At 44.7% G+C, this 23,312-nt stretch overlaps 1 protein-coding gene across 1 annotated transcript in view; it reads right to left on the minus strand.

Annotated features, from left to right (window-relative positions):
- Positions 1-23,312, minus strand: part of NRXN1 (neurexin 1) — a 933,637-nt gene that overhangs the window by 216,138 nt on the left and 694,187 nt on the right. Inside the window, 1 exon segment of the mRNA XM_033145071.1 lies at positions 18,136-18,317. Within this exon segment, the coding sequence (XP_033000962.1) occupies positions 18,136-18,317 (182 nt within the window).

The following is a 23,312-nucleotide window of genomic DNA, read 5'->3' on the forward strand; positions in this document are numbered from 1 at the left end:
TCCCCATATGCATTCTTGGCAAATGATGGGGTATTCCTGCCCTATAGGGCAACAAAAAAAGGGACAAAAACACATGCCCTCATTTATCTATTCATGTATTTGTTTATCTTTCTTTCTCCCTTTTTTCTTTTTTCTTAGATTTAAGTCTATGTTGATATTGAAAGTGCACAATTACAAAACAAACATGGGACTTTTGTAGGATAAAAAGTTGAAATGATTCCAGCAGGAAGTTACAGGACATGCACTAATTGGAAACGAAGCTGTATGGCAACCCCCAAAACATTTGCAGGTGCAAACAAGTATTTAAAAGTAGGATTGTGTAGAACTGTCCTAATATTATGAAGAACACGAATCATCAGGAATGCACAACGGAAAGGATGTGTGGAAGGGCTCAGAGATTCCTGAATGGTGAACAGGTACTAAAGAATAGAACAGCTACCCGCACACCCAAATTTGTTCCGACATCAATGCAAAATATTTCCATGGAAAGTTAGGTGCAGTAATCCAGACAGGCTAAAATCCATGCATTAAAACAACAACAGCTCTGCTCCTCTTCAAAATGTTCTCCCATGAGGAAAGCTTACCTTGCACTTTGCAAAGACCATACATTGTTAGGGAGCTGATGAGAAGGTGTCTGGGTTAAAAGTTTGCATGTTACTCAAGCTCGCCTCATCTGCCTGCTCCTGTTACTCTGAAAGCCACAGGGATGTGATTTGGCGAGACACGGCCATCCCCAGGTTAATATTAATATTAAAAAAAATCCTTTGCTAAGTTTAGATCAGTTTGACAGGTCAATATGTGCCGCAGACTTGCAGTCCTTTTTATTTTTATATCCAGCCTTTATGATTGGCTTTCTTTCTGCCATGATTGCATCTCATTTGGAAATAATTTATCTCCACCGAGCACTGGAGCACAGGCAAAATATAAAGCGGGAAGGGCCACAACACAAAGCTGAGCTTTCTTTCCATGGGAAAGGGAGAGGAAGGGAAAAGGGCTTTCTGAATCATGAACTCTGTAACTAGGGTAATCAAGTTTTCATCAAGTTGTAACTCGGGAGATTAGGAGATTGCTGGTGCATTACTCTAGAAATCAAATCTGATTAACATTTAATTGCAGCGCTGCGGCTAGGTATTAATTAGGTGTATTTTTCCAGGAGTCATAAATAGTTATTAAAGTAAAACAAAAAAAGAGAGGCAGGAATAATTTCAAAATTAGCATAAATAGAATGGCAGACTCGAATAGCAAGCATTGGTGATAATGAATGGACCTTGTGGAAACAGAAGGAACTGGCAGCTAATTAACATGTTAATTCCAATACACAGCTCCATTCAAGCAACACATATCAGCCTGCATCTGTATGTAATGGCTGTTCCCATGAAACCACTATGCAGGGAGCAAATTCCATTTTCAGGGGTGGCCAGAGGGCAAAGCAGGAGCTGGAGAAACCTTCTTGGTTCAAGGGCCATGTTCACCCATGAGAAATCTTCCACTAACTACATGACAGGGGTGGGTGGAGTCAGAGACAAGAGCAGGTGATGCTACAGACATGCATTAGTACAGGATGCTACACTCTGGCCAGAGGTTTCTGCAAACAACCCAACTTCATGCATGACAATTCTAGCCAGGCAAAAGCACTTGAGAGAGTGGAGCAGGACTGAGAAAATACATTTTCTGAAGGGGTGTCTGGCGTGGGTGGAGTCTTGAGAGCCAACTAGAGATGCCTGTGGGGCACATTTGACCCCAGGGCCTGAGGTTCCCCACCCCTGGGTTTGCCCCCATATCCTTCACTTTATCTCTTGACTTAGCTACAGGACTCTCATTGCTCCAGATTTGCCAATATCTTGGATTGGTTCCTTTCGCTGGATAATACCCCCAGGAAACTTCTTCCTGGTGGGCCTCTCTGGCACTGGTCTTACAGGTGGTAGGTACCAACAGCATTGAGATTTGAGAGCAATCTTTAGCATTTCCTTTTAAATTCCCCACAACGCCCCATTGCAGAATTGCTCTGGGTCACAGGAAAACTGAAAGGGGAGGACAGAGAGGAAGGTGGATCTAATCCAGGCTGACATCAGCACCAATGGGCACAAGGAAACTGCCCATGGATGCCAGGTCCTGATGCCGGGTTGGCCAACTTCCACCACTCAAAAACCTCCTGCTTACTTAAGTGACAGGTGCCACTCTTGCCTTTGCAGCCTCTTACTCTTGTCAAGTGCATGAGAGTTCATGGACGTGGCCCCATCTCTTTTTGTCTTCCTTCAGATCCTTCTGCAGAGAAGCCTTTTGCTCTATGCCCTCCAACATTAAACGGTTAAAAAGAGGGACCTCTTCCTTTCCCTCTCTTCTCATTTTTATTTGCACTCCTGGAATTTTAACAGCAAGGGCTCTGGGGATGTGTGTCTTCTTTGTGATGCACTAGAATTACCGGTAAACTTGCAACTGCTGGCAATGAGCAGGGACACAAACCTAGCCCTCGAATCACAGATGCAGATGATACAACAACAGGTAATTAAAAGTCCAAGAAAGGGAGGGAGGGAGGGAGATTAAGATGAAGGTTACTCAGAATATATATTCCATGCTTTTGTTACTCACTTCATCATAGGTACTCTATTAATTGCACAACTTAACTGTATGTAAAATTAACGCAAATGCAGCTCAAGGTGCAATTGAGGTTTTATATTCACAATTCTGCCACCCACCCACATCTCCAATGCACAATATACAGGAGGATGGGAATCTGATATATTGTAGGAAGCCCATTTCCAGCTTGCCACTTCCCTATCAAATGAAAACATTTGCCTCAAAGTGTGAAGCTGAAGATTAAATCAGGTGTATCCACGGAACACAATCCAGCAACTCGTCCCATTTATGATTTGCGATGCAATTGCAAGCAACGACTGCATCATCGTAAATATCTCTCCCCCTCCCTTCCCATAATACTTAGAACAGGCAAAGCCATCTTCTTCTTTACAGTTGAGGGCCCCATTATACACCGGCGCATAGGGAGCTAACAGTTTTCAGGCAGATAAAAGAATACAATAGAGCAGGGGAAATTGGTACATTTCTCTGTGGGAAGGATACATGAATTCTTGAAAACATCTCCGTTTTGAAGGATCTGAGAGTTGCCAACAAGTATAACTACTTATCTTATGCCGCTTCTGTATTTGCCAAAGACAAGAAGTCTTTATCCCCCTCTCAAAGCCATGATATTCTTAAATTTGCATGCCAAAGGGGGGGGGCAAGGAAGACCAGAAGAGTAGAGGATGCTGCAGGGAGGAACGATGGAGATTGTGGCAAGTGAGAGTGTGCTGATGTTTTCATTTGCTAACACAAACCACGGATCTCTATTCCTATTTGGCTGGGAAAATGTCATGAGAACATAAGCTAGAGAGCCAATGTGGTGTAGTGGTTAAGAGTGGTAGACTCGTAATCTGGGGAACCGGGTTCGTGTCTCCGCTCCTCCACATGCAGCTGCTGTGTGACTTTGGTCTAGTCACACTTCTTTGAAGTCTCTCATCCCCACTCACCTCACAGAGTGTTTGTTGTGGGGGAGGAAGGGAAAGGAGAATGTTAGCTGCTTTGAGACTCCTTCGGGTAGTGATAAAGTGGGATATCAAATCCAAACTCCTCCTCCTCCTCCTCCTCCTCCTCCTCCTCCTCTTCTTCTTCTTCTTCTTCTTCTTCTTCTTCTTCTTCTTCTTCTTCGCCACTGCAGGCCATGTGCTGGTAACCTTGTGGCTGGAATATTGCAATGTGCTCTCTGTGGAGCTGCCTCTAAACCTGACCTTTGAAAAGTATGCTACTTTGCACACACACACACACACACCCCTCACTGTTCTCCCTTCAGGAAAGCAAATTCTAGCCAGGCAAAAGCCCTCAAAGAGGGTGGAGAGTATGGCAGGTGTCGGGAATGACCTAGGAATAAGGGGTGTGGTCTTGGGAGAATCCCAAGGGCTGGCTTTAAAGGCCATGAGGGCTGCACTCAGCACCTGGGCCTGAGGTTCTCCATTGCTGTGCAAATCGTTCTTGTTGCTCAACTTCAAGAAGGTCATTGTGGAACTGGAAACGGGCAGCCAAAATGGCCAAAGAACGAGCACATTCTCTATGGGAAACAGCTAAAGCTTTTCTGGCTTTTGTGTTCGAAAAATAGAAAGGGTGAGGGATGGTGGGGGCCGTGCATGATAGAGGTTTAAAGGATTATGCATTGTGAAGAGATATTTTCTTCTGCTCCCTCTTTCGCAGCACTAGAACTTGGGGTCAGTCAATGAAATTGATTGGCAGCAGACGAGAGAAAGCACTTCTTCCACACAACACAGAACTGACTTAGAGAATTTGCTGGCACAAGAAGTAGCTTAGGTGGGCTTGAGAAATTAATGGACAACACAGCCTGCCCATGATAATGAAAACAGACCCAGCAGATGAGGACATGGGCCCCGCGGACTGGATACAACTAAGCTGTTGTGCAAGCAGGAGCCAGAGCAATGAGTCTCACTAACATGGGTTGACTTCCCACACTATACTCCCCTTGCAACCTTCCCAAATCTGTTCAAGGGGGTTAGGAGTGTTGGGAGATTCATTCCCCGTGTGCAGTCATGGGTTTATTGTCTATCACATGACTGTGTGTGTTTTGATTCCACAGGAATGGGATGTGATGAAGACAGGGTGTTTGTCTTACTGTGTTCTGTGAAGTGGGACTATTGTCCTTTATTCTTTCTCTTTGCTGTCTGATGCCAGAGAGAGAGGGAGCCATGTTACAGTGCTCCGTGTGTATTTATATGTAAATATAGTAGATTAGCCAAGATGCTGAGTTATGTTACGCAACTGCGCAAACCTCTGCGGATTCCTAAGTGTGGCATCCGTCTTCTGGCATCAGTCGCTGTGATGTTCGGGCTATGGTATGCTTTTGAAGCTCCCGCACGATCGCCCAGGAGGGAGGGAACATGCCAGTTGGGCATGTGTCTCTGTCAAGGTCCTACTCGTGTGTAGGGCATCCTGATAAGGAGAACCCCCATAACAGGGGCTGGGGGGGGGGAGAGGTGAGGCTGCTCTTCCTGGCAAGCAGAAACAATTGCGCTGATGGAACCATCTCAATAGTACGGTGTGGAATTTCCCCCTCTATCTTCTTTTAAGTTCCCCAGGTGTTTCTGGGTGGGTGATGAATTTAGAGGGGATTGAACTAGGGAGGATCTGTGCTACTGGTCAGGGTATTCCTAGGGTGGGTGGGGGCCCCTGTATGACTATCTAGAGATTATCTGGAGGTAATGAATGAGGTAAGTGAAGGCGAATCAAATTAAATACAGCAGGATCTGTTGGGAATGCCTTGCACTGAAAGACTTCTCAGAGTGAGGCAGAGGCAAGTGAAAGCCAGAGGCCAAGGCACAGTCAGTGCTGAGTTGTAAGTGGGACAGACGGGCAGGGCAGGAAAAGTGATGTGACTGTGGCATCCTTATGCTGGACCAGCAGCTGCCGTTGCACTGAAACTCCCATCAGCCCCATCCAACATGGTCTATACTCAGGAGTGATGGAAGTAGTTGCATAAGCAATGTCTGGAGGAGCACAGGTACCCCACCCTGCATCTATGCCAAACACACCTGACTCTCCTGAAGATCTCAGTGCACAGGCAGGCTCATATACTGCAGAAGGTGTCCCTTCCGATAAGCTGATCCGGCGCTGTTTAGGGCGCTGAGGGTCATAACTAGCACTTGGAACCAGACCCGCCCCTGAACTGGATCTGCATAAGGTCACACAAACTTCATTCAGGCTGCTGAAGCCTGCATTGCTTCTCTCTCCCTGCTATAGGAGCTGCTGCCTGGGTGCTCTCAGTTCTTAAAACAAAATAAAACTGTGTTAAGGAGTACCCAAAGGTAATAATGAAAGGTCTCCAACACTGCGACGTCTCCAAGGGTCAAAAGTAGTGACCCTGTCATACCACTAAGATTCTTGATATTACACCTGTATCAGGCAACAGTGAAGATGAATTCAGTAATTAGAGATGCTGAACAACTCTGCTGATGTGAGTCAGATAAAAGCAGCCGAAACAGCTCTGCATATGGGAGGCAGTAGTCAATAGGCCCTCACCTTTAGGCACAGTTTTTCAACTGGCCCAGTTCCCCGAGTCATCCATCTACCGTTGCCTCTAACCACAATTTTTAAAAGAAATCTGGCTCTCTTCTCTAGGTCACTATTTGGCATTTGGTGTCACCCATCAGCCACTATTTTGCACCAATCTGCAGCTGGTGGTCTGTGGAGTTTTACTAAAAAGAAAAGCAGATCCTGCAAACTTAGTATGCCCACCTGACTTCCAAGTCCTGTTGAGAAAGGTGAGCTTCCCACCACACCCATCTCCTGTGATGAAATCCAAAACTGTGCCAGGATTCCTGTGCCTTGGAAAACAAACTCAGTTCCATGGTTCAAGGTTTCTGTAAGGCTAAAATGCTCACAGAGGAGGCTACCCGTTGTTCCTCTGAATGATTCACTGCCCCGGCCTTTCTTCCATCCAGTCAGCCTTTGCTGAATAATTATACTGCATTTCTGCATCTGGTGAGATTAGATCATTCAAGCACTTCCAGTGCAGAAATGAACAGAATAGCCAGTCCTCAAAGGAGAATCTCTCCACGAATAATTGCTCCTTCTTCTTAGAAGCACTACCAGCTGCACAAATATAAGATGGGGGGACAACAGCTGGATTGGCAGTAGTTCATGTGACAAGTATCTAGGGGTCTTAGCAGACCACAAGCAGCAGAAAAAGCTAATGCTATTCTAGGCTGCATCAACAGAAGTCTTGTGTCCAGATCAAGGGAAGTCATAGATAATAGGAATAGGAATAGGAATAGGAATAGGAATAATAGGAATAATTAGCCAAGTACATTTTCCAACATACTTGGAATTTGTTTCAGCTACATTGCAATGTAAACATACAGACACTGTTCCTCTCACAATACAAAGAAGCAAAGAAACCCCACCCATAATTTACCTCCCCTTCAGCTATACAACTACGAATTTAACAATTTAATGGCACAAGGAAAAAAAAACTACTCTTGTGCCTAGCTGATTTTGTATATGAAGTCCTGTAGCAACATCCAGATGGAAGTAAATCAAGCAGATGATGACTGGGATGTAAAGGATCTGCTACAATTCTCTCTGCTCTCTTCCTAACTCTGGTAGCATAAATTGTCTCTATTGAAGGCAAGCTAACACCAATTACCCTTTCTGCAATTCTTACAGCTGGTTGGAGCCTTTTCTTGTCTCTCCTGGAGACTGTAGCGTACCAAGCTGCTATAGAATTACAGAGAACAGTTTCAATGATGCCTCTGTAGAATTGGATCAACACTTCCTGGGACAATTTAAATTTCCTTAGTTGATGCAGGAAATACAGCCTCTGGTGGACCTTTTTAATAATACTATTGATGTTGCTTGACCAATTTAAGTTATAAGAAATTATAGAGCCCAGGAACTTAAAGGACTCTACTACTACAACCATGTTACCAAGAATGGAATGTGGTGGCAGAACGGAAGAGTGCCTTCTGAAATCAATTACCATTTCTACTGTCTTTTGGGCATTTAGTACCAAATTATTTTCGGTGCACCACGAAACAAGATGGTCTACTTCCCGCCTATACACAGATTCATCGTCCTCCTGGATAAGCCCAATAACTGTTGTGTCATCAGCAAATTTCAAGCTCTTAACCGATGGATCAGTTGAGGTACATTCATTTGTGTATAGAGAGAAAAGCAGTGGGGAAAGGACAATACCACTCTATTCTACTTTGGTCAGCCCACACCTGGAGCACTGTGTCCAGTTCTGGGCACCACAATTCAAGAAGGATATTGACAAGCTGCAACATGTGCAGAGGAGGGTTGGGATCTCAATTAGTACAGGCCTGTCACAGAATTAGCACCTTGGACAGAACTGGGCCTTTGAGTATCGGAAGCCTAGTTTCCATTACAATTTGATTCTTCTTACTGAATTCGGTGCACTTTAGATCAAGCATTTCTTTCACACATTTAAGGGATCCTGCATAATGAATAACTGCGAGATTCATCGTGACAGCAGCACTAATTATATTGTAGATGACAAAAAAGATCCAGGCACGAACAGCTCATACTCCTACACAAACATTCGCTCTGTAAATATGGCATAATGGATTGGGCATGTTACATATGGAACAGCATCCTCATGTAGACTATGATTTCATTAAAAAATTCACTCTTTACCTTGCCCTCCATTGTTCTAAATCATTATTATTTTCCCCACCTCTGCTTTTAAACTGGATAAAAACGAACCACATATTTTATCTAAATTTGCATTTTTATCGTATATTTATTGTGCCTGCCTTCTGGTCTGCTTATTTAAAAAGAGAGATAGGACATACACACACAAGGGGAACCAATAAGAATTAATTTAAATGGTGGGGGGAATCATTGCAACACTCATTTATTGCACTGAGTTCTCTGGCTATTTATTTGCTGACTGCTCTTTGATAGCTTTTACCATTTTTTTCATATACTCCTTGGTACCTTTCATGAGCCCCACTACAAGATCTGCCTCTGTGAAAATGTACACCCATCTTATTTTAGGCTGCAAACATATAACTGGCAACAGGTATTCACACACACACACACACACACACACGGTCTGCCATCATACATAGCCAATTAGAGCATTGGAAAAATAGCACACTGAACGCTCTAAAGAACTGATCCGGGGAGAGCAAATCAAGCTGTACCAAGCAACTGTGCAATCCCCTGACACTGCTCCAAACAAGAGTTATTGCTGGTTGAGCACAGCAACTTGCAGACATGTACACAAAACCTTTGCAATTAACAGCTCGCGTTGCGACATAACTGATGGCTTTACCTGGAGGCAGAAAGATTTCTTCTCCCCGCCAACCCACACCCCCACTTCACTGATCAAGCGGGCATTAAATGGGAATAAATCGTTTTCAAAATTGTGGAGTAGAAATAGAAAGGATTTTCTCCACCACAACCACCACCACAACAACTGGTATCTGGGTCAGATGCTGTTTCGAGACTAGACCCAGCACCTACCGTTACCTTGTGGGTCCTGGGCTCATTCCAAAAAGAGCATGGGAAGTGAGCATAGCAAGGCCAGGAGTTATTCAAGCTCTCAAGTTCTGGCCATTCTCCGAGGGCAACAGTGGAACATTTCAGAGCAGAAACTCTTCTCCTTCTTCTAATAAATTCTATTTATTTTATATTATTTCATAAGCCTCTTTCCTTTGTACAGCAGCTCCCTTCTCTCTCTCTCTCTCTCTCTCTCTCTCTCTCTCTCTCTCTCTCTCACACACACACACACACACCATATGCTATTGGTGCCCAGCCTGTGGAACACCCTCCCATCAAATGTCAAATAAATAAACAACTATCTGACGTTTAGAAGACATCTGAAGGCAGCCCTGTTTGGGGAAGTTTTTAATGTATTTTTAATCTTTTGTTGGAAGCCGCCCAGAGTGGATGGGGAAACTCAGCCAGATGGACGGGGTATAAATTTATTATTATTCTTATTATTCTTATTCTTATTATTATTAGATGGAGGGGAGCCAGACACACAATGCTTTTTAAAATCAAATGACACCAGGTCCTGTGGCCAGTGCTCTGCAATCCCCCATCACTACAAAAGCTGGGGGAAACGGGTTTCCACCAGGAAGGACATAAAACAAACAACAACAACAACAACAACAACAACAACAACAACAACAACAACAACTTGTCAGGTGCCCACGCCACCCCCCACTCCCGTTGCCAGGTGCCATGCGATGTGTTGGCGAGTTTCATATGTTCAGCCATCAAATGTGCTGGTGAATATGATCTCAGCACTTTATCAAGGATGTTGAGCAGTCGCCTCCAGTTAGGTTTTACTCAAATTAAGGGACTTAAGTTAGTTATGCCAAGCTGTTACCGGAGGAAGGACTGCAGGCTAGTAAGGTGATGGGGAAAGACTCTGTGGTTGCCATCAGCAGATGGATGGTTTCAATTGGGTTGCCCCACCCTCCAGCCCTTCGAAAGGGAGTTGTTTAATAGATAATTTGACTTGATCTCGGAGGAAAGTGTAAAGTAGTGGGTGAACGTATCAGACGACACAGCAATTCTCCAACAGTTCTTGTTTATTCTCAGGCTGGAACAGAAGTGGAATGAAGGGCTCAGCAGCCTGCTTATATAGAACTCAGCTACAAGCAACAGTAACAACTTTCTGTGGTTACCCAATCCATGAACGTCACTTTCAATCCCTCATTTGCATGTGCGGACCTGAGTGAGAACTGCAGCAGAATGAACTACATACACACACCCCTAGTGGCCTAGGGTGAGAACTTCAATACGTAACAGAAAGTGTGCACTTATTTAAATGCTTATGTGCATTAAAGGAACTGTTCGTTGTTGGTTATTATTTCTTCTAATGTTGAAGTGATATTTTATGTGTATTGTCGCTGTATTTAGACTTTTATTTCGGTGCAAGCCACAGAAAATGCAGCATATAAATACATTGAGAACGGCAATTAATTGCAATGACTCTACTCTGAGTGTGGCTAACCAGGCCCAATCAGAAGGTGGGGGGGGGGGTCATATGGGCCACTAGGCCCGGGCCACCGATTCCAAAAGGGGCCTCGGTCAGCATATTCACAATCGCTCACCATTATTTAAATGTAAATACTTAAAATAATCCTTTTCCCTATGTATTTTTTAAAAAGCACTATTGTATATCTATATTTTCCATTTTGTCTTTTTATGCAGATACGGTTCAAGCCTTGAAATAAAATTATTTGTCAGCATAACTTTTTGTGAAAATTATTTCTTACTTACTTACTTATTTATAAGACTTCGGAGATCCCCAGGGTAAAAAAGGGGGGGGCACATTATCTACCTGGCCCGGGCCTCTGCCTGGCTCTGCAAGGGCCTGCGGCTAACAATGGATACACACACACACACACACTCATTCATCACAGATCGCTAACCTGCCCCACCATACAGGCTCCATTTTAATTTCAATGAGCAGAAGACTCAGGGGCATGTGGCTTCTAATGTTAATTGCAGCACTGGGGAGAAAGATCTTAATTTGGATCACAGCTGGGGCTGTAAGGGTTTAACCTCCTCTGTACGCTTCAGTCCCACTGCAAATGCCACCCGCCCCCAGCCAGTAATTAAGGGAATAAGAACACTTTTTGCTTCCTGGGTCACACACGACTGCTGCTGAAGCATAAGGGCACGCTGGAACATATTGTTAATGAGTTTCGGAGGGGGTCAGTCTGGATGATGCCCTGAGACCCTTCTAGTTCTTGGGATCCTGTAACTGTAGGGGTGGAATGTTTGAGAGCAAGCTTGCCCAACCAGGCAATCAACATATTGGGAGCAGTGTTGCCCTTGGAAGCTTCATAAGAAGTTGCTGCAGGAGAGGGACGCTGAGCAACATCATGGGAGGGCTGTTTCTAGGACTACGGAGAAACTGTGAAGCTCCCTTGCCATTTTTGCTACTGAGCGCTGCATGATGCTTAAATAATCTTGTTATATTTATAGTATTGGAATGTGGTTTTTTGGGGGGCGTTATTGTATTTGCTATTGTTTTGCTATGTTATTATGAAATCGGTTCTTTTGCAGTGTTTGCGTAAAATACATCTCTATTTTTTTGTTGTAAGCCGCTTTGAGCATCGTTTGTTTTGTGGGAAAGTGGTATACAAATAAAATGAAATGAACAAATGACTGAAAGCAGTCCCTTTATCGAAGTGGTTGACTAGGTAAGTAGCACACTTAGCAAAACCAAACGATTTTGCTCTGTGCCTTGTATAAAACAAATGGGTGGGTCTTCTTTTGCCATGTATTCTAAAGACACAACAGTCTCCTCTGACTTTCATTCCAAGGAAGCCAAACTCTAGGCAAGTGCGAGAACCCTGGAGTCTCTTACTGCTCAGAGATCGGGGTGACATGTGACAATGTGCTCATTTTACCAGGGATAACTTTAACCAAAAGAATAAACGATCTCTTGGCTTTTGTTCAGTTTGGGAGGTTAGTATATTGCAGAGTAAATCAGCATATATTGCAGATTAAAACACCATCAGTGGAGAAGAGTCTTTGGCTATACAGGTATGCAATGAAGGGAGAGGGGACTGAAGCAGAAAGCCTTGGAGTCAGAATTAGGGTGGTGCAAATTTGTCCCTGTGTTCATCAGTGGAATCCTGGTTCCTTTGGCTCCTTAATAATATTTCATCCAAGATGCAGTGCTCATCTCGCTGGTGGGAAGGCCCACAAGCTTCTGCAGCTTTGAGTGTTTATGCACCTCTCAAGGGAGAAGATATGAAAATTGTATTCCATATTAACTGATGGTTGTTGTCCATTCCTAGGCAAAACGTTCAAGCACCATACTTTTCCCATGAATTTACCCCGTCCTGTTTTCCCACTGTCTACACTAGAATTAGACAGGTCTCACCAATTCCCATGACTTAGCTGACCTTGGAATTCCAGTGGTGGACCCTGATGTTGGGAAAGATGGAGGGCACAAGGAGAAGGGGATGACAGAGGATGAGATGGTTGGACAGTGTTCTCGAAGCTACTAACATGAGTTTGGCCAAACTGCGAGAGGCAGTGGAGGATAGGGGTGCCTGGCGTGCTCTGGTCCATGGGGTCACGAAGAGCCGGACACGACTGAACGACTGAACAACAACAGAGCAGGCATAGGAAAACTCGGCCCTCTGGATGTTTTGGGACTACAACTTCCATCATCCCTAGCTAACAGGACCGGTGGTCAGGGATGATAGGAACTGTAGTCTCAAAACATCTGGAGAGCCAAGTTTGCCTATGCCTGTGCTAGAGCATCTGCTTTGCAGAAAGACTCCTGTCTGGAACCCAGGAAAACAGCTGCTGATCCGTCTAGACAATACAAAATTAGATGGACCAATCATAGGCATCTTCATCTGTTCATGTGATCATACCCTCCTGTGTGTTCACACAGTCCAATTGCTTCAACATGTCACAAATGTTTCTTGTCTATCACGTACAAGCAATTTGTGGGGAAAGAGGATATATTTTAGTCCCATGGCTCACAGCAGGACAGGGCAGGGGGGATTCCTGGAAGCTAAGCCAGTTGCTTAACAAGAAACTGGTGCAGCATAGTAGCTAAGGGTGTAAACCCAGGTTCAACTCCTAGCATACCCATTTGTTACTCTTACGTAAATCCTCCTTCCCTGTTATGCAACACTTGGGGAACAGCATTCAAGATTAATGAGATAGAGTTTGTGAAGCATATAAAGTTTGATGTGCCTGACCCAGTGACCCTAGCATATCTCCCCAAATGTCTCCCTTGTGTGGTGCTTGCCTCTCCACTGCAGGAGGGCTGTGTGTCCCTATGGGAACATGGGAAGCTAACCGGATTCCCCCCCCCCTTCTGCATTATTATGTATTAAATAAAAATGCTGACAAGAGATCCAGAATAAGTCAAGACTATTCTAGGCTGCTACCAACCATCAGTATGTAATATATTCTAATTCTTTGTGTGTGGAGGAGAAGTCTGCCTTCAAAACTCCTCAAATGTTTCCTCTCAGGGAGAAAACCCCCACCCAAATTCAATCTGGGCTTTGCTCAACGCAAAATGTAGGCAGCAAAGGTAGTGCCTATCAATGCCTAATAATCTGATTTCATTTCCTGTGCTGATTCAGAGGTACCGAGGCAGGACTGCAAATGCTAACTTCAGTTGTCACATCTAGCTAAAGCACTGATGCCAAACAAACCTTTTCCCCATTCTTAATAGAACTGTGTTATTTGGATTTTAACACTGCAATGCTTTGTGCACTGGCAAGCGATCACTACTGCTGAATTTAATATACCGGTAACTCCACCTTAAAAGGTAAAGGGACCCCTGAGCATTAGGTCCAGTCATGTCCGACTCTGGGGTTGCGGCGCTCATCTCGCATTACTGGCCGAGGGAGCCGGCATACAGCTTCCGGGTCATGTGGCCAGCATGACTAAGCCGCTTCTGGCAAACCAGAGCAGAGCATGGAAACGCAGTTTACTTTCCCGCTGGAGCGGTACCTATTTATCTACTTGCACTTTGATGTGCTTTCGAACTGCTAGGTGGGTAGGAGCTGGGACCGAGCAACGGGAGCTCACCCCGTCGCGGGGATTCGAAACCGCCAACTAACAAGTTAGTAGGCCACAATATTGGACTATCAAATACGTTGTTGTTGTTCAGTCGTTCAGTCGTGTCCGACTCTTCGTGACCCCATGGACCAGAGCACGCCATCAAATACACCACAATGGAAAAGAAGCCTGATGTGCCAGGGACACTTAAGTAGGACTGTGCCTAGAAATCCCATTTTACTTCTACACTCTCTCCAACTCCAAACAGAAGTGCCCTCAATAAACCATCAAACCAAAGGTATGCATGCAAATAAACACATAAACATATTTTTGCATAACATGTAATAATTTCGGAATCTGTGTCGACAAGCCTTTTCATTTGAGATTCAACTTAATTTGAGATGAAAGAGAACTTTAGAAGCTTTGCTAATAGGGTTCAAAACTTCTTCTTTTTAAAAAATCTGTGCTAATGTCAATTCCCGTGAAATTTAAAGTTATTCTGTACAATTACGGAGCAGCTCAGAAAAATCGGTTTTGTTCTACGGTCTGTTGTGCTGAAGATTTGGAAGAGTAATAAATTACAGGGTGCTTTAAAATGTTCCCTGTTCAGCAATGGTTAACCTGGGAGGACTATTGCTAGGTAAGTAAATTGTGTTTCTAGTCTAGCATTAAAGGCTGATTCAAATGGTCAAGTAGCAATCAGGAAGCAAATTACCATCAGCTTGCATTCTGTTAGGTTCACATCAATCTTTGTAAAATGTGTAGGTCCGTTTTTTATTCCTCTGATTGAACTTGCTGTCTGTTTCCAGAGCAAAAGTTTGTGGATTTGTTAAAACATATATAATGAATGAGGAACCAGGGCGGAAGAAGGGGGGTGCGGTGGGGGTTGGTCCGCCCCGAGTGTCACCACTGAGGGGGGTGACAAAATGCCGAGCAGCACTCACCGTGGGGCCCGCAGTGTGCCCAAGCCACGTGTCTCTCCTGGGCAGCTGAGTAGAAGGAGGCAGGTAGGCTCCGGAGGCTCCATGGTGCGCCCCTCCCCTATGGGCAGCTCGCCCCACCCCTGGGCACACCCCCCCCCCAGATGCCTGAGCAGCTTCTTCCGCCGCTGTGAGGAACTGCACACAGCAGAAATGTATAACACTGGTCTGTAACATATATCTAGTTAATCTCTAGTTAATAAAGGATCGAGTGGCAGGTCATGCCACCTCTTCCTGAGACTCCAAAGGACTGCTGCCAGTCAGAATAGACAATATAGGGTTAGACTGACAAGTGACAATATAGGGTTAGACTGACAAGTGTCTTTCTCAGACCTGCCTGGAGATGCCAGGGGTTGAAACTGAGATCTTCTACATGCAGATCTTGTGTTCTGCTACAGAGTTATGGCCCTTTCCCTCTATAAAGGCATCTTCAGATGCTGATATTTTACTCTGAAGAAATGTGTAAGCAGGACGTTATGCCCTTCCTATCTTCTCAAGATGGTGCAACTTTACGTGGCAATTCAAGCCGCAGATTCCAAAGGAAAAATCTCCACCTTTCTACCACCCTAGATTGTCCATGCAGCATTAAGAAGGGCATCTGCTGGATCAGGTCAGCAGCCTATTTATTTCAGCATCCTGTTCTCACAACAGACAACCAGATGCCCATGGGAAGCCTGCAAACAGGACCTGAGCACAACAGCAAATTTAGAACCAAGTCCTGCCATGCTGTTTTAGCTGCCCCTAAGATTGCTGCATTATATCAGCTGGTCAGTGTAATTGCAGGCAAAATAGGCAGGCATGAATATGAGGGATGTGGGGAAGCTTGGGAGGTTGGGGAAGTGTTGCATGCAATAGAGGAAATAACATAATTCACCAGGATGGCACAATGCAATTTGGGAATAATCACCATAGAACGTTTTTTTGCGAGGGTAAAAGTGTAAATTGCTAATAGATCAATAAGTAATTTCTTGCAAGAGGAACTATTCCACCCTCGGCAAATGAAGTAGTAAGGTTGTTAAATCAAACTCAAACTTAATATATTAACAAAGTTGAGATTAATCTAAACTGCTAAAATCCCCAGCTGCCCTAGTTAAGTTTATCTCAACTGATCATTTATTTATGATGCCATAAAAATCCAGACACTTTCCATGGTGACTGCTACTTATTTGCTCTAAGGCAACTTGAAATTGCCCAGCTAGACTTTTCAGGGTGACAACTGTGTTTTCTGCTCAAAATTTATCACTGCACAGTAATGGCGAGATCAGTCGGCTCTCATCAGGATTAACAATGCACCCGGACAAATACGATCATTACCATTCCTCTGACAGATTCCTTTGCAAATCTGCTAGGACTAATATATCCTCCCCAGACGTTCATATAAATTGAACTGCAATATGTTACTATCATTGATAACAAGGATGATGGTTACCTCTCAAAATGGATGATACGCATCCTGGATTATGGATGGTTTCCCGCCACAGATCTATTTTGGACTGGACTCAGGCTGCATTCTGCACTAACAGCAGAATGCATTACAATAGCAAGAACATGGCTGACCATCATTAGGCTACCCCTGTCCAGAAATGGCCATACAGAAATGGCTAGAGTTGGCACACCCTCTGAAGCCAGGCATAGGCTGGGATTGACAAATTATGACACCCATGTGCCTGCTCCTTCAAGGGAAATGTGACTCCTCCCCCAGCCCCAAAAGGTAATTTTACCTGCTCCCATATATGCAAACCATTCACCTAGAGAACCTCCATCTTGTCTGGATACAGCTTCAATTCAGTGGCCAACATCCAGCCCATTATCACCTCCAGACAATGGTTCAGCACCTGCACTGCCTCACCTGGTACTGATGCTACACAGCGATACAGCTGGTGGCCATCGGAATATGGATGGAATCTCTACTCAGATCTCCTGATGACAACTCCCAGTGGCTTCATATAGATGTTAAACAGCAAAGGTGACAAGACTGAGCTGTACAGAAAACCATGGGATAATTCCCACCGGGAGGCCAAACAACAGTCACTCGATGCCTCTGGATATAGGAGCAAAACTGCAGCAAGGCAGTGCCCCCCCCCCATCTCCCAGCAGTGGTCCAGAAGTGGAGAAAAGTATCCAAAGCTGCCAAATCTACAGCCCACTTGACCCTCTCCCAGCACAGGGAAATTTCAGTCCCCAAATCAAGCCTGAAGTTACATTGAAAGTCCATCCAAGCACCTTCTCGGGCAACTTGGCCCCAAACTGAATATTAGCAACTGGGTAAAAGTTGTCAAACACTTCATGGTCCAGGAATGTCCTCTTAATGAATGGGCATGCCACCGCCTCCTTCAGATCTGCTGGTACAGCCCCCTCCCACAGTGAGGCAATAATAAATCCCTTTCCAGTGTGGATGTGATATGTTCACCACAGATCAGAGCTTTAGTTCCTCTTAATGTTGTCTAGGGTGCATCACACATGCATTGAAACACCGGCAACCTCAGTGCAGTCTCTGGCATTTAAGAGTTCAGGGAAATGAATCAGGATACTTTACTTTTTTTCCAGATTGGATTTGGAAGGAGGATTCTGCCTGTCAAAAGCTGTGAGGCTTTCAGTAAGGAAAAAATACATATGCACCAAGTGACTGGAATATTCTAAGCATGCCTGAATCTTAATTACAGCTCCATCCTCACAACCAAGTATATAACTCGTCAAGTTATTCGGGTGTCAAAAATCACTGCAGTAGCCAAAAGGGAAGCCCCGGTTTTTCGAAAGTGATTCAGAACCCAATCTGCAGCCTTGCTAAATCCCACTGAAGTCAGCGGGGCTAAAATGGTTTTAAATCCTTCATTTCGCTGTTAACCAATAGGATTAGTCTCTCAATGCCAAAATCTCTTCCAAAAATTGGATTGAAATGTATAAATCACTTAACCGCATTTGGAAAAAAAAGAAAAGAAAGGAAACAACCCAAAGAACACTACTCAATGGCGGGAAATCAATTTCAGGAAAGGATAGCATTGTAATAGCCATAGCAGAAGCTGGAATCGAAACACACAGATAAATAGCAACATTGCATTTTGCTGATGGTACTTACGATGTGTAGCTCTAGATAATCTCCGAGCCCAGTAGAGCTATCCACTCGCACCAAGACGGCTTCTTTCTGAACTGTGCTGAAACCTATTGCCAGTCTATCTGCTCGTGTGCTGGGCCGATCATTGGGAGGCCACGTATACGTGATCTGTCCACCCCCTTTGCTAAATATGTATGTCGTTCCCGCTGTAAGAGAGAGAGAAAGAAAGAAAAAATTAGGTAGGTGTTTTGGACTTAAACTTTTCTTTCTTTAATGTATGTTCTATAAGAAAACTAGGTTTAAGAAATATTTCAGGAATTATAGTCTCGGCACACTGACCCTCTGACAGACACCCTCAAATCTTGGTCTCCTTTGTTGTCCTGTCAGGGATGGCCTCGCCTTAGACATACAACACAATCTTAACCATGTCTCATCAGCAGCAAGTCCTACTGAGTTCAACAGGGGCTTACCCTCAAGTTAAGTGTGGTTAGGATTGTAGCCTTAACTGCTCAACACACAAAGCCATGCTCTTAGCTCCTGGGGAACCACTGGCCTTCCAGACATGGGGACTCCAACTCCCATCAGCCCCTCCTAGCATGGTCAACTGTCAGGGATGAAGACAGCTGTAGCCCAAAAAACATCTGGAGGGTCACAAATTTCCTCTCTGATTTGAAGCTCACAGGCCATTTTGTTTATTGTGAAATATATTAAATCTGTAACATATAATAATTTGATCTGCAGTGACTCACCCAGTCATTTAACCCATCACTTAATGCAGCAAATTTGCATGTGTGAATCAGCCTTTGGTGTTTATCAGCTGAATGTGTGAAATTCTTCCACTGAAACCCTTTTTAAAAAATAATGTTGTGAGTTCCTGTTCTGTCAGTGGCATTTAATGGCTGATGATAAATCTACATGTCCAAGCCACCATGCTTAGGTGATCCAAGCCTTTAAGTAAGGGATAGCCAATATGATGCCATCCAAATGTTGTTACTCTGAAGATGCTGAGCATTGGACCTGGGAACTTTCTGCATACAAAGCAGATGCTCTGTCACTGAGCCACAGCCCAAGCCTGTGTGACATTTGTTTGTTTGTTTATTGCATTTATATTCTGTTTTATCCTCCAAGTAGCTCAAGGTGTCCCACAGGGTTCTCCTCCTCCTCCTTTAACACCCCCCCCAAAAAAAAACCAACATTGTGAGGTAGGTTAGGCTGAGAGGCAGTGACTGGCCCAAGGTCACCCAGTGAGCTTCATGGCTGAGTGGGGATTTGAATTCTGGTTTCCCAGGTCCTTGTCCAACACACTACATTAGAAGAAGAAGAAGAGTTTGGATTTGATATCCCGCTTTATCACTACCCGAAGGAGTCTCAAAGCGGCTAACATTCTCCTTTCCCTTCCTCCCCCACAACAAACACTCTGTGAGGTGAGTGGGGCTGAGAGACTTCAAAGAAGTGTGACTGGCCCAAGGTCACCCAGCAGCTGCATGTGGAGGAGCGGAGACACGAACCCGGTTCCCCAGATTACGAGTCTACCACTCTTAACCACTACACCACACTGGCTCTTGCTATGGTGTTCACTATATCAAAAATAACCCTAACCATATATTGTGGCCACATTGTTTCCTGGAACCCAATAGCTAGCTGGTTTCTACCAGGTCTGCCTTTTTGCCTGTCTAATCCAGCTATGTTTACTCAGGCTGGTAGTGTTTCCCTGGCAGAGACTGTTGCAATCACCCGATCCTTCCAACAGCTTCAACAGGGACTGAAGCTGGGATTTCCTGCATGAAAGTACGTGCTCCACAACTGAGCTAGGTATTTGCTCTCCAAAGCAAAAGGAGGATTTCTTTTTAAGCTCCTCTTGGTCCATTTTCTACGGCTGGTGGGCTAATATAAGCTTCGTGGGTCCCAAGTTGTTGCCAAGGCCTGTGTCTTGTCTAGGCAACAGCAACTACATGAAGAGTATTGGGGGAGGATGCAGAAAGAGAGATTTCCCCATATACTAAAATGCGGCTTGCAATATATAAATACAGACAATGGTTTTATGGGGTTGATTAGTTTTTTCAGTGGACAAAATAATGAATGGAACAACAACAACAACTTGCTTTGGTGGTCCCGTGATCACAACCATAGTTAATGCAGCAAACCTATCATAGAATCATAGAGTTGGAAGAGACCACAAGGGCCATCCAGCCCAACCCCCTGCCAAGCAGGAAACACCATCAAAGCATTCCTGACAGATGTCTGTCAAGCCTCTGCTTAAAGACCTCCAAAGAAGGAGACTCCACCATACTCCTTGGTAGCAAATTCCACTGCTGAACAGCTCTCACTGTCAGGAAGTTCTTCCTAATGTTTAGGTGGAATCTTCTTTCTTGTAGTTTGAATCCATTGCCCCGTGTTCGCTTCTCTGGAGCGGCAGAAAACAACCTTTCACCCTCATCTATATGACATCCTTTTATATATTTGAACATGGCTATCATATCACCCCTTAACCTTCTCTTCTCCAGGCTAAACATACCCAGCTCCCTAAGCCATTCCTCATAAGGCATCGTTTCCAGGCCTTTGACCATTTTGGTTGCCCTCTTCTGGACATGTTCCAGCTTGTCAGTATCCTTATGAAAGATGCCACTGATTTGTGAGAGACACTGCACAGTTAACAAGCTTTTGTTGTTGCTGTTGTTGTTGAGATGTGACTTCTGAACAGAGACCTTCCCTGTGTATTCATTGGGTTTCACATCACTAAATAAAACCTTGTTGGGGTTTATGAATGAGCTAACAAACCCAGCCCACAATCTAGGTCAACTGGATTGCATCTTCAGCTGGTCTGCATCTTCTTCCCAGATCATGGATTTTCCTCACCACACATCTCAAGCAATGCACAGTGAAGCTACATAACTCATTGGCGATGCCTACCAACCTGGATAGCTTTTAAAAAGGATTCAACAAATTTGCAGAGGAGAGGGCTATTGATGGCTACTGACCATGATGGCTAGGCTGTGCCTCCACAGCTGGAAGCTGCAATGCTTCTGAATGGCAGGTGCCAGAAAGCACAGGAATGCAAAGCGCTCTTGCGATTGATTCCTTTTTGCTGGTTTCCCACAGGCATCTGGTTGGCCACCATGAGAACAGGATGCTAGACTATTGTCCTGATGCAGCTGGCTTGTCTTGCGTCCTTAAGAGCAAAGTAGAATCTCTTTGCAGTTGCATTAAGCAGGCTGCTGGGTTTAAACCTCAAGATTCTGTTGAGTGGGAATGAAAGATCTCCATCTCCATAGTCTGGTTTGAACACAATTTTTTTGGATGGTTGGTTTCATTTTGTTTCATTTTTTAAAAACAACATCAGGTAGCTTTCCGAAACCCCATGGCAAGAGTTTCAGTGATCATACTTGGAAAAATCGTATCTGAGAAGCAAAACCTAGCCTATGGAAACTCATCCTACCCATATTAAGCCAAAAAAAAGAAAAAAAAGAAAGCAGCCAGGGCACTCCCAGCAGGGTAGACTGGAGCGGTGGAATTGGCACACCTTTTGAAGCCTTGCTGACTCTTGCTGGTCATGTTAGGATGTGGTGAGGTGATTTCTCATCCATCTTTACTGCAGGTACAGCCAGGGGTGGGGTGGGCAGACAGGTCTTTGGATCCCACTGATTCAAAGCCTCTAGCATACTGCCCTGGAAAGTCCCATTTTGGGGGGCTTCCCACTGGCTACTGCAGGTGGGAGGATGATCAGGTGTAGCTTACTACAAGCTTTGGCTGAGGGTTGAGTCTCTGCATGCCCCCCCCCCCGCCCTGGCATCAGCTGTGCTCCACTTCACTGACAGGGACTAGCAGAGATGCAACTTTGCTGGATCCTAACATCACCAGCCCAGCTGGTGAGCAAGCCCCGGACAGGGTTGCTCGGAGCCTGCCGGTGACGTGCAACACTCCATAGCACTGCGCGCCGCCGGTGGGCCCCGAGCAAGCCGCAGAGTGAAGCCACCCCGCCCGGGGTTCACCCGACGGTGGCACAGCACTCCCAGCACACATGTGCAGCTGGGAACGAAACCACACCCCCAGGTGCTTCCAGGTTTGCCACCCCGGATAGCCGGGCGGCTTCCTCCGTGCCTGGAAGCAACTTTTTTTGGGGGGGAGAAACCAGTTTTAAATATCATGAAATGTTTTGAAGTGAATTGCACATTAAAAGTAAAACGCACATGCCACAAGGCTGTCCAGTGTTCATTAACTCAAAGAGAGGCTGAGTTATTACTGATGAAACTGGTATTTTATCTGACAAATGGGAATAATGACAAATGGCTGGTGTTACAGTGTGCTTGGTTTTATCATTGTGCCTGAAATTATTATCATTTCCGCTTTTTTAATTACTTGCCCTGTTTTACAGTTGTGCTGTTGGATCTATCAGACGAGTGATTATAAATTGTTCTAATTGTGCTTTGCCCAGACAAGCCTGCTTATGCACCGACTAATGAATGCAATGAATGAATGAATGAACGAATGCAGATGCGCTATCATGTTGGGATTGGATATCACAGCTGGCTAGCAGAAATGAACGTCGGCTACCAAGTCCTGCTGCCACAATTAGTGGAACCATGATTCCAGCATTGTCTACTTAGGAACTAGATCTCAAATATCTTTCTCGATCCCACGTCTGTTTCCTGAGATCCTTAAAGATTAACGGATGCATTCCAGCCCTGAGATAGAAACATAATAAGGGTCTGCTGCATCATACAATCTGCTCAACCAACCCAGTTCTCACAGATGCCTATGGAAAACCCACAAGCAGGACCCAATAAATAAAGCCCTATCCATGCCTGTGGTTTCTAGCAGAGTGCTTCCAACAGACTTAGACTGGCATGTACAAACTATCTACCTGTCCATCCATCCATCCTTCACTCTTTTTAATCAGAAAGCCAAGTTTAACTTTCATACACTTTTTTAAAAATCAAGAAATTTTGAACACACATGAACTTGGCCCTGCGACTGTGGGTGCCTGGGGCCGTGGGTGCCATGCAGCGTGCATGGCCCTGGCACCAAAACTTGTGGGTGCCTGGCCTTTTCTTGGGGAATTTTGTGGGTGCTCGGGCTCCCAGGGGCCCAGGGAGTTGTCACCTATGAATAGGCTGCATAGGTCATGGGTACTGAAAATATTCTGGTTCTTTAAAGAGCAGTATTATTATTATTGGACCATAAAGAAGGCTGATTGCCGAAGA

The sequence above is a fragment of the Lacerta agilis genome, chromosome 3 (genome assembly GCF_009819535.1).
Source record: "Lacerta agilis isolate rLacAgi1 chromosome 3, rLacAgi1.pri, whole genome shotgun sequence".
NCBI classification, from domain to species: domain Eukaryota; kingdom Metazoa; phylum Chordata; class Lepidosauria; order Squamata; family Lacertidae; genus Lacerta; species Lacerta agilis.